Source organism: Scylla paramamosain, chromosome 7, assembly GCF_035594125.1.
Source record: "Scylla paramamosain isolate STU-SP2022 chromosome 7, ASM3559412v1, whole genome shotgun sequence".
Lineage (NCBI taxonomy): Eukaryota > Metazoa > Arthropoda > Malacostraca > Decapoda > Portunidae > Scylla > Scylla paramamosain.
The window spans coordinates 11,152,501-11,165,548 of record NC_087157.1 but is presented as its reverse complement, the minus strand read 5'-3'; the positions used below and the strand labels follow the sequence as shown (position 1 = coordinate 11,165,548).

Genomic DNA, 13,048 nt, shown 5'->3' with positions numbered 1-13,048 from the left:
AGAAAATTTAAGGTAAACTTGGCTAAAATTTACTGGCACTGATAGTGAGACTAGCTGTTGTCATGACAGATACCCCACACTCAGCCTTTCAGGTCATCAATGTGACATTTAACTTTGACATAAGAATAATCACCCATCCAACCAGTAGCTCCATCTTTTTGCCACACACACACACACACACACACACACACACACACACACACACACACACACACACACACACACACACACACACATTTAGTCATTAACAAAACTACAATATATGGAGAAGAGACAGGATTGGTAAAGGAAGTGGATGTGTAATGATAATGACAAGAAAAAGGTGAAGACAAAAATAATGAAATATGGAGAAGGAAAAGCAGAAATAGTGAGTGTTAACTTGGAGGATAATAATGGAGAAATACTGACAGTAATAACAACCTATGTATCACTCAAAATAGATTCTTAGTGCAAGGAAGAATATGATAAAATAATAGAAGATACTATTCACTGTTTGAGTAAATTAATCAAAAGTAATAAAAGAGTATTACTGGTTGGTGACTTCAATTGCAAAGAAGTAAATTAGGAAATGAAGCAGGGAGAAATGAGATTGCATGAGAGAGAAAGATTTCTGAAGCTGACTATGGAAAATACAATGATGCAATAGGTGGCTGAAAACACAAGATATAGGGGAGATGATGAACCAGCAAGACTAGACCTAACACTAATGAAACAAACCGACCTAACTAAAGAGTTAATATACGTATGTGCCATGGGAAAAAAAGTGACCATGTAATGATTGAAATAGGGACTGATAATGATGTCAGTGAAGAGGATGAATTATACAAAGAAAATAAGAGAAAATTAAGAAATTTTATGAAGAAATGAACTGGGAAAAGCTGAAAAGAGCAAATAATGTGCAAGATAAGTATGACATTTTTATGGAATTACAGAAGACAGACAGGAGTGAATAAATATGTCCCATTATACAAACCTAAAGGAAAAGAAAAACAGGTGTGGTTCATTGCAATATGTGCAAGTGCAAAAAAAGACAGCATAGATTAAAGAAATCAAAACCAAAAAAAATGAAGAAGACTTTAAGATAACAAGAAATAAATATGTGAAAATAAGGAGAGAGGAAGAGAAAAGATATGAAAAGGATGTACTTGAAAAGTCCAAGAATGAACCAAAACTCTTCTACAGATTCATAAAATGGAAAAATTAAATTAAAAGAAAACTAGAAAGATTGAGGGATGGAAATGAAACATATGAAGACCCAAAAGACATGAGTGAATTGCTAAACAAAATGTTTCACTGAGTTCTCACGGAAGAATCAGAATTTAAAGAACCACAAGACAAGGAGACAGAAAAGGAAATGTGGGAAATTATAGTAATTAAAGAAGTTTATAAAATGGAGGAGGAACTGCAAGAAATAAAAGCAACTGGATCAGATGCAATATCAGGTTTCATTTTAAAAAAGTGCAGGAAACAATTAATTGAACCAGTATATGACATAATTAATGCTCAATATCAACTGGAAGAGTGCCTAAGGAATGGAAGAGACCAGACATAGTGCCAATTTATAAAAGTGGAAAGAAAGAAGAACCACTAAACTATAGACCAGTATCAATGACCAGCATAGTATGTGAGATATGTGAAAAAGTGATAAAGAAGCAGTGGACAGACTTTCTAGAAAAACATGATATAATAACAAAAAAGTAGTATGGCTTTAGACAAAAATGATTATGTGTAACCAATTTGATTAACTTTTATTCAAGAATGACTGACATAACAGAGGAGGGGAATGGATGGGTAGACTGTATTTAGATATAAATATTGGTTTCATCAAAGTTCCCCACAACAGGCTATCTTAGAAGCTAGAAAATATAGGAGGATTAAATGGAAAAATTAAAAAGAAAAAAAAATGGATGAAAAGTTACTTAAAGGAAAGAGAAATAAGAATGGTAGTAAAGGATGTAAAATTGAAATGGAGAAAAGTAGATAGTGGATTACCACAAGGATCAGTGCCAGCATCAGTACTTTTCCTGATCTACATAAATGATATGCCTGAAGGAGTGAAGAGTTGCACGAACTTGTTTGAAGATTATGCAAAATTACAGACATATAAGAAATAACAAAGACTGAAATTCTACAAGAGAATTTGAATAAAATCTGGGACTGGAGTAAGAAATGGGAGATGGAATTTAATGTGAAAAAATGTCATGTAATGGAAATGGGAAAAAGTGAAGAGACCAAAACGGACATATAAAATAGGAAATGAAGAAATAATAAAAGTGCAAGAAGAGAAAGATCTGGGAGTGATAATACAGGATAGTCAACAGTCAAAGAAGCTTGTAGAAAAGATATTCAGAGATACATATAAAATGGTGAGAAATATTGGAACAGCATTCCACTACATGGATAAAGATATGATGAGAAAGATAATTGCCACTATGATTAGACCAAAGTTGGAATACACTGAATCAGTGAGGTCTTCCTACAAGAAGAAACATGTGAAAAAAATAGAAAAAAGGATACAAAGAATGGCAACAAAGATGGTTCCAGAACTGGTAGAACTAACATATGAAGACAGGTTAAAGGAAATGAATCTGCCAAGATTAGGACAAAGAAGAGGAAGGGGAGATTTAATACTAATTTTATAAATTGTGGAATAGAGTGGAAGAAATAGATAATGAGAAACTGCTGCTGAGAAAAGTAGGAAATACCACTTGCACATGAGGACACAACTCAAAATTAAGAAAAGGAAGATGCTTGAGTAACATAAAGAAATATAGTTCCCCACAGAGAAATGTAGAAGTTTGGAACAATCTCAATGAGGATGTAGTGTCAGCAACGAGTGTGCACAACTTCAAGGAAAAACTGGACAAATGTAGATATGGGGACAGGACCACACAAGCATAGCTCAGGCCCTGTAAATTACAACTAGGTAAATACTAAGTAAATACACATATACACACACATAACAATAGGACATGGCCACTCAAACCTTTAGTAGAGGCTTAGCTCTAATGGTCCCAGTATAGTGGATCTACATTATAATCACACTGCAGTGACTGTGAAAGGAATCTATAGCCTGAGGTATTTGCTCTTCAACACATTTCATATGCCATATGCAAAGGCTCATTTTTAAATTTGATGCAGTTTGGATTCTATAAAATTGCATCTTTCTCATAATTACATCCTGCATGGGTGGCATTCTGGCTTCTACCAGATGTTTCCTGACTCCTAGAAAACATTTCACTGCTCTTTTATATTGTACAATTAGCTTCTTGAGGTGATACATGAGCCAGTCTCTGTGCTACAGAGGAGAGAGGACGCCATGGCAGTATGAAATACCATGTGCTTGTTGACATGCTGTACAGCATGTTGTTGTTAGTGGCGTGAAATATAGCAAACTCATTTAGTTGAGACTCATTAGATGGTTTGTGTAATCTCGATACAGTACTCATTTTTGCATCATTGGTGAACCACACCCAAGATCCAGATAGTTACTAGTATATAATAGTGTTGTAAGTGCCACAGTGTCCTCTGCCTTTCCATGAATCACCAGAAACTTCTCCTGTCCACATGGAATCCATTATGTTCTTCACCTAACTCTCCAGCTCCCTCAGTCCACTTGTATAATATCTCTCATTCAACATTGCACTGAAAACTTTACCTACTTTATTCACTAATGCAATCAGCCTGTAGCCCTTCAACTCATTCTTACTCTTGTATCCTCCCATATGCAACACACTCACTCAGCACTCATTCCATTTTTTCAGCACTCTCTCTTCATCCCACACTTGGTTGAATGATTCAGTCATTCTATCAGTCACTAACTTACCATCATTCTTGTAGAACTCATATGGTATATCATCTGGGCGTGCTGCCTTACCATTCTTCTGCCTTCTCACACATCTCTCCACTTCCTCCTCACTGACTCTTTCATCCAGTTCATCTGCATTCTTCCTCTCCAATGTCACACATCTTTTTCACACCAAACACAAAAATTATTTTGCCAATACACCAGGTATTCATTTTATGTGAGGGTTATGTTCTGCAAAAAGCTCTCATATTCACATATATCAAACCTATCATCCCATTAATTATTGGGGTGGTTATGTTCCACGACCTATTTTTTAACCCTCTAAATACTTATTCTGGCACCATTTCACAAAAAACAAAACATTAAAGCAACAGTAAAACACATTAGTAAAGATGAATTGTAAAATATAACATGAAAAGACATTGTAAACAAGCAAAAACTCAGAAATTGTGGGTTGTGTATGGTGTGAGGAAAGTGCAAGAAAACATTAGCACCCACTGCCCTCTAGTGTAAGTCATTCACCCTACCTCACCAACCAATCGCACCATTTCTGTTACATAATAGCAAATTTTTCTCACATATTGAGAATATTTGGCACATTTAGGTTAGTTGTATATGACAGAATTTGCATATCTCGAATTCGCATATATCAAATACCCAGTGTACAGAGACTGTCAGCTGGATTACCCTCCCCCATCAAACTATCCATACTAGCAAAGTCCAGCAATGAATGGCTTGCCCTACAATCAGCAGAAAAATCACAGTGCAAGGGAACATGGGCTTTAATTTGTGTTGCTTTTTCATAAATGATGTGACATTAGTTATGGTCATGTGAGGGCATGCCACCAGTAATCAGGGATGTGTTCTTTAGTGCTATATATTGGGTGTACATACATATAGATTAGCAATTATTTAGATGCAGTTACTGAAGACAGAGCTGCTGGTTGGATGGGTGATTTTTCTTAGGTTATAATTAAACATCACATCAACGTCACAAAAGGATGAGTGGGTGGGATATCTATCATGACAACACCTAGTCTCACTACCAGAGCCTGTAAATTTTAGCCAAGTTTACCTTAAATTTACTCTTATAATTGCCTTCATTATCCATATATGACACCAAAGCATATCTTTGCCAATTAGGTCAGGTCTCAAATATCCACAGCCAAAAAAAGCAATCTTGTTCAATTTTTTTTTAAGATTTTATTTGCGAAAAACAATGGGACACAGCCCCTGGAACTTTTAATAAACATGTGTGAAATTTGTAATCACACACTGCAGTCCCAAACAGATGATTCAGCATTTCATTCTTGACATGGCATTAGCTTTCCATAAGGTGAGCATGAGTAGCACGGCTGACTGCATCTTACTCAGTGATTGCATCTACAGCTGCACTATGTCTGGGTGTTGTGCCGCTGGTGGTGATGCTCCTGTGTGTTTTTATTACAACAGTGAGACAAGATGTGATGGCCTGTCATAGCTACCACTCTTTAAGATAAATCTCAACCTGGTACATGGTTAGACATAATGACATATGTATGTTTATATTATCTGCTTGGGACTACTGTGCTTCACTAAGTACAGAATTGCCTCTCTTTCTTTTTTTTTTTTACCAGATAACATCCTTTGTGTAAATCAAGAACCTACTTTACAAAAAAAATATATATATATGTATAGTTCACTAGTTTCTTCATTCTTCACATAAACTGTGATAAAAATAATATGTTTGAGTGTACACTAACTCGTTTCCTGCTCTTTATTGTGGTGGATTATAATTTCCATGAGACAATAATAGAAAAATATATAATTTTCAATGTCCTCCCTCTTGATTAAAATTAAATAAAGATGTTAACTTATCTAACATAAGATATCTACAATGTTAACTCAAATCTAGGAATTAAAGTAGAATAACCTGTTCTATTTTCGCACTTGATGACCGAAAACTCGAGTGATATTTCCTTTTCTTTTTTTTTTCCCAATGTACTTAACAAAAGAAGTCACCAAAGATGCGAATGCCATATAGGAGATTGTAAAGGATGAAAATGTTAAAGGTACGTTTTAAGGAATTTACCGTAACATTCTAGGAACTTTTTTGACAAGTAGATAGCATGAAAATAGAAACTGAAAGGAAGTGCATGGTGACTGATGGAGGTAGAGGAGAATTTATTTAAATAAGGAGCTGTATATTAGGTCTCTCTTGGGGAATATTCTTGAGCAAGTATAGGGAAAACCAGAGTTCAAGAAAGATGAAGTGAAGAAAGCAAAATGTAAGTAGGTCAGTGAAAACCTGTTGAAATCTGAGATATAAGAAGAGGCTGAAAGAATGTAGTGTTGAGAATGACAGAAAGGAGAGAGAAATAGGAAGAAAAACAGATGATGTGAAAGAATTCTGAGATTGAAAATTGCTGTTAAAGGATTATAAGAACACTTTGAGGTTATTACAGTATGAACAAAGAAGTGAACTGTTATGTAAATGAGTATTGTGAAAGGCTGCAAGAGAGGATGACATGAAAAAAGTGGTATAAGGGCAACAGAAAATTTTGAGTGTGGAAAGCATCAAGTATGAATGAGATGCCAATGTACAAAAGAGAGATTGCAGTTGACTGGATGCAGCTGAAAAGTGAGGTTATTAAGAGAGTGGTGCCTCAAGACTGAGCATTGGGGATTATTATCATAAACAACAAAGGAAGATTATAAAAATGAATGAGGTATGTAATTATGTTGGAAGTGTGGTTAAATCATGCATAGAAAGATGAAGAAAGGTACAATGGTGCAAAATACATAAAATGAAGAAGATTGGAATTAGAAAGGGTTTTACATATTAGAGGTTGACTCCAAAGACCAAAAGCAAGCAACAGATATGAAAGAGTGTGACAGGACTGATGAAAAAGTAATGAGATTCACTTAAGGTGTCTGAAGTGGATAAAAAGTAACTAAGTGGAGGAAAAACATTTCACAAAGATACATATATCATGTAATAAGTGAATGAAAGGCTCAGAATAGGTGCATGGGGATATGAGTAAAGAATGTGATGTTACCTTAGTTGTTTTCTCTATTAATGGCAGGAATTAGAAATGAAAACCAATGTTGGTAAAGTTGGAGTGAAAAATACTAATATGAAAATAAATTACAGTTGTCTTCACAGATGACATTATACTAATTGCAGAGAATTACAGTTATGTGCAAAAAAATTCTAAACATGCTACTATACTGTGCTTATTACTGGAACAAGTTTCTTATTTTATTTAGTACTGGAAGAAAATAAAGCAGCAATTTCTGAGAGGAATAGGCTGCATGCCTATACTGTACAAACTAAATTTTCAAAGCAGTCCATTACCATTCTTTTAAAGTATACAAGCAATTTATTATCATGATGGATGAAGAGATCCAGTTCAATATAAGCATATGAAGAGAGTTGCAAGTTGTTATTGGGACTAACCATTGGATGGCATAATGTACAAATGTGTATAAATGAAATTATGTCGAATAAGAGCTGAAGCTGTATTGTCCAAGTGATGGAATGATTATGTGAAGGTTTTCAGTGGTGTGAGCAGAATGAATTGCTTGAGTAATGGAAATGTATGGAAGGTTTGGCATGTTAAAAGAGTGAAAGAATGATCTCTGAAATAGCAAGGGGAACAATTTTGGTTTGGAACACAATGACAATGCTAAAATGGTGGTAGAATATATGAGTTTTTAATCTCAATTATGTGACTTTCCAGGTGACGGTATTTAACCTCAAGTCTGCAGAACCTTTCCTACACATTCGTGCCAAATACTGTTCTCCCACAAACTCTGGAGCATCTTCTATTCGTGGCTCCCCCACACACTCCCGAGCCACGCCCAGCAGGGTGACCGCCTCGGGAGACCCCTCCTCTGGGAACACCTCATCAGAAGGTACACCACCTCCTCCAACAGAGCCTCAAGTGCCAACCTCTCCACCTCCTGTGTCTTCCATGCCTGCCACAGAGAATAGTACTTCTATTACAGACATTGCCAATGCAGGCAAAGAGTGTTTCATCCCATCTGATGAAAATTCCATGGTCAGTGCTGAAGAAAGACCCTTATCTAATTGTGATTCAAGAGGAGCATCATTCATCTCTCTCTCTAACAGCGCACCAACAGATCCAGACTCCTTCTATTCCCTGGAAGATCATGCTGCTGAAGTTATAACAGGTGTTTGCTCGGAATCAAATTCTATTCAAGATTCTAGTCCAACTGTAGTTTTGAGGCCCATTGTTAACTCAACCACCTTCACTGCAGAAAATCATAATACAGATGATCCTATAGAGGCAATCATCCATGCATCACATTCAAAGCAACCCTCAACATCCTCAGCTTATTCTTTTATATCAGAATCCACCACCTCAGATATTTCACCCAAAGTGACTCCACCACCAACACCCTCCACCTTCTCCAACCCTGCCTGTGTCACATCTGCCCCGCTGGATGCTTCGCTAACCACCAATGGCAGCACCACCTCCCTTGGCACTCCGCTGCCGCCCGACGATGAGAGTTAAACACTACTTGAACCTGAGGAGGCGCAACAAGAGGTGAATGTTCTGTATTACTGGACACTTTTTATCTCACTCTTGGAAACTGAGATAAAATAGATAACATGTAATATCAAATCATTATTCACAAAAAATCACTCAGTACAGTACTAAGTATTTTTGCTGTTGTATGGAAGTTCAATTAATTTTTTGTGAGATATGAGTTCACACATACATATTCTACGCTACATCATAGTTGTAGACTGAGCTCTAGCAAGCCACAGAGTCACCTAATGTGATGCAGTATGATCTCAGCTGTACCGTCTTGAAGTGCTCTGTTGATCCACACAGGTTAAAACTTGACACAGTGAAGTTGGCATGTTAAGATTTGAAGAAAACTGTTCATAATTACTTCTTAGTTCCATATGACCAGATGGGGAAAGAGATTGCCTGACGCTGATTGTTGTTGCAGAAGGGAGTGGAATGTTCTGTCTGTTTAGTATTGTCAGTTGGATAATGGGTTTTTAATAGTTTTAAATGGTTTCAGTCTGTTGCTGTATCACTACAAACATTGTTTCAGTTTTCAAGAATACAGTAAGTTGGTCTTCATTGGTATCAACATTTAAATGCAGAATTGCTTCACTCATTGTGCCACAGGTTTCATATAGCACACAAACCCCTGGAAACTACTCATCTGTCATTTGAAAATACACTCATATATATGTATAATAACTGGTTGCTGTGTTGGAATATGAATATAGAATGATAATGGGATTAAACTATTTGCCATCCTCTATTTCTGTACATCCATAAAGTTTGTGAATATTTTGTAATTAAAAGTATATTGATACAGACTATATAGCTGTGAGGGCTATGTTTGTGGTCAAGTGTGGCACTGTGATATACCTACAAGGATCCTCAAACTGATGCTCAGAAAGACTCATTTAAAGCTTCAGTATAAAGTCTACTGGGCTGTACCAGTTTCATCAGTATTGTATTGTTTCCATACCACTTGTATTGCTTATTGCTCATTAGAATTATCTCAAACAATATAGTTCTAGTAATTATATATATATATATATATATATATATATATATATATATATATATATATATATATATATATATATATATATATATATATATATATATATATATATATACACAAACACACACACACACACACACACACACACACACATGTATATATATATATATATATATATATATATATATATATATATATATATATATATATATATATATATATATATATATATATATATATATATATATATATATATATATATATATATATATATATAAATCATTAATACCTACGTCATATTTACATGTTGGCAGAGTGTTGTTAATAAAAAGCACAAATGCTGCATAATGACAAATGCACATGTCCAATGATAATATCTGTTGGTATATATTTATGCAGACCCATTTTCATGGTCATTCATTTTCCAAAAAACAAATAGAGATGCAGATTTTTACATAAATGATTTAGGATGTTTTCTAACTTTGATGAGGAGGAATGGAGTTGTACTTTTTGCAGGAAATTTTATTGAAAGTTTGGGATAGCTAATTTGAAGAGCAGGACTCTTGTGTAGGCTTTCTTGCAGCCTTTATGTTCTTACTCTTATGCATGACTCTTCACCACATAGCTCAGTCCTGTATAACTGGAGTGTCCAGCACAGCAGGTGCAGAATGCCTTTCTCACCTTAGAATGTGACTGGCAAATACTATATGATACTTCTATCTCCTAGAGATCCTTACATTAACATTTAATATATTAGTTGTTGCAGTATTCCAGATAAAAGTTTAGTAGCCAGTATCTGCTTCTTGCCATAGTGCATAAAGCTCACAGTTTGTGTATTCAAGAGATAGCTTGTCATATTTACCAAAGAAGTATATTGGATTTTTTTTTTTTTATTCTTATTCTGAGGTGAATCTACAGTACTATCTGTTTGATATGTGATAGCCTGTTGAATATGAGCATGAGTTTTACTACTTTGACATAGGTACTATTCATATATAGGAGGTCTTTTTGAGTGCATCATGTGCAGTGTTTCCTGGTTTATGAGTTTTAATATGTATATTTCAAACTAGATCAAAATCTATATTTGAAAAAATGATGACTAGTGCATTTGAAATATTTTTTTAAAACCATTATACTTAAAATTGAATTGTATATAAAAGCACAGTATAATTACAGAATTAGTCACATACCATGTTCTCAGAACAGATGTTTTCAAACAAGTCTCATTTCCTACTCAGTACACTGGAATAATATTAACAGGGAAATGAGTTCTTTCATTAAATAATTATATATATATATATATATATATATATATATATATATATATATATATATATATATATATATATATATATATATATATATATATATATATATATATATATATATATATATATATATATATATATATATATGCTCAGTATTAATTATACTACCAATTAATGCCAATATGTAAGTGTTAGGACAATCTGCATTTTACTTACTAGCTTAAATAAGTGAAATTATATAACATACCCAATGAGCTTAAAATATCATATCCATCCATGTTAATTAACTCATGAAGAATCCTATAAATGAATAGAGATGCATATATGGAAGACTGATATATTATAAGAACGAGACACAGCATTATTGCCAAAAGCACATAGCTAAGACAAATTGTGAAAACTGGCCTGTATTTTCCTTATTTGTAATTCTCAGTATATAAATGCAATGAACATTTGCCTCAATGAAGGCTAAATAAGCTTCTCTTTTCTTCAATACTGCTAATGAAAAAAATACAGTTTTCACTTGACATTGCTTCAATGGCCCCCAGTAGGAGGGTTGTGCAGAGGACCTCACTCAGGGAGCGAGGCCTCATCCCGTGGGTTTCTCCCATGTGTTTTAGCACTTGTAAGCAATATCCTGTGTTTCCAAATGAATACATCTAAGAACTAAATTAATAATACGCTTTTCAAAATTATTAGAATTATTTTTACATAAATGTATCTTGTATGTATTTCATAAGACTTCACATCTCCAATTATGTATTTTCCTCTTTTTATTCCCCATAACTCAAAAAGCAAGAATATGGCATTCAGCAGATTTGAACAAGTTACAATTTCACATCAATTCTATATCAACATTCTGTACAGGTGATCCTTTTATGTTGTCATGGTAACACTACCTTCACTTTTAGGGACAAGACAGCCCTGCATCCTACTGGTTTCTGTAAACAGATGCATCTTCTGCCCTGGTACACACAGCCCGGGAAAGGCTGATGTTTTCTTATTGGGTCAGCAAGGAAAACTAATACTTATTTTGTGTTTTCTATGCTAAACACACTGGTTCTCAAAGTATATACGATGTAAATGTAAGCCTGTAATAAAAATATATACGTACATACTTTACAGGATATATATGGAAGGTAAACTTTCTCCTTAATTATATCTGCTTTGTCAGTGAACATAAATTGATTAGTGTTTATTTCTTGTGGTTGTGATTGAAGTAAATAAGGAATGCTTGCCCATGTAACCTAGACTATAATAATATCCACAACCAGACACTATATGAAGACTGAAGACTTCTTAACATTCCACTTGGGATCAGTACAATAATTATGTCAAAGTGCCAATCACAGGTTGATGTTAAAGTTGTTACACTATAGTTTGTGATGGAAAGTGTTGTATATTGTATATCTACCACAAAAATAGCATTTAAGACATTAATTAAGGCCAAGGATTACTTGTGATAATTGTATGAATGTACGTAATTGTTTAAGATATATTCTTAAAGTTTAAATGTTGTGTGATATGATTTAAAAATAAAACATGAATTGTAGCACTCTACTTGGCTGAGCTCCTCACCAGTGCAGTGTGTAGCAGCACAAAACACAATGTGTGTGCATTGTCTGTGTCCACACTCATGAACCAGGCTGCCCCACACTATGCCCATTGGGTCCACCAGCCTCAAAGGACATGATAAAAAGAAAAAAAAAAAATGTCAGCTTCAGTAAATTACATTTGTTGGTGGTTACTATACTAATATACAACACATCCCTGCCGAGGAATGAGCACCTGCAATACACGCTGATACAGTAATCACCTGAGTGGGTTGTAACATGCAGGTGCTGCACTCCTTCAGTAGACAGAATGGAAACAATCTTACCTTGGTTAATCTGAATATAAATAAATTATTAGTGTTCTTTTTTTGTTGGGGAGTCAAGTGCTTCAAAGATTAGCAGTCAAATTATAAATGTCAGTTAAATTGAAACTCCTGTATTGCTTTACCATAAATGAAGCACATACTTTTAAATGATCAGATTAACAAAGGAACAGCAAAATGTACGCCTGTAGGTCCTTGCTGTAAGAATCTGGGCTTAGTAAACTTATTTTGTACAGTTTAATTGTGCCATGAATTTTTACATTTACACATACAAGGAAATGTTACTCTGTGTTTTATAACTGTTTACTGCACAAACTTTTCCTTCCATTGGACATCTCCTGACCCAAGGCATTCAGATCACATCTTCAATTTCATGTTATTTATTTTAGCCTAATAAATTGAAATTTAAGAGACATTTTTCTTATCCAACATGGAAATAAATAAATGGAAATATAAGTCCTTATATGACTTAGAAATAGATCAAAGATGATGGGTGGTGGGTAGTGGTGGCTTGTGAGGAGGAGGAACAAATGAGTAATATGGAACCAGGTGACA

The 13,048-nt window shown here is 34.5% G+C and overlaps 1 protein-coding gene across 8 annotated transcripts in view; it reads left to right on the top strand.

Moving 5' to 3' along the window:
• LOC135101757 (nascent polypeptide-associated complex subunit alpha, muscle-specific form-like) overlaps window positions 1-9,379 on the top strand; it is a 190,186-nt gene extending 180,807 nt beyond the window's left edge. For 3 of the 8 annotated variants that reach the window (XM_064006039.1, XM_064006042.1, XM_064006041.1), the window contains exon 17: window positions 7,531-9,378. In XM_064006039.1, the coding sequence (XP_063862109.1) occupies window positions 7,531-8,328 (798 nt within the window). In that variant the 3' untranslated portion in view covers window positions 8,329-9,378. Of the gene's footprint in view, window positions 1-7,530 lie in introns of all 8 variants that reach the window. The other 5 variants (XM_064006047.1, XM_064006046.1, XM_064006045.1 and 2 more) reach the window with 2 other exon arrangements.
• Window positions 9,380-13,048: the final 3,669 nt, after the last annotated feature.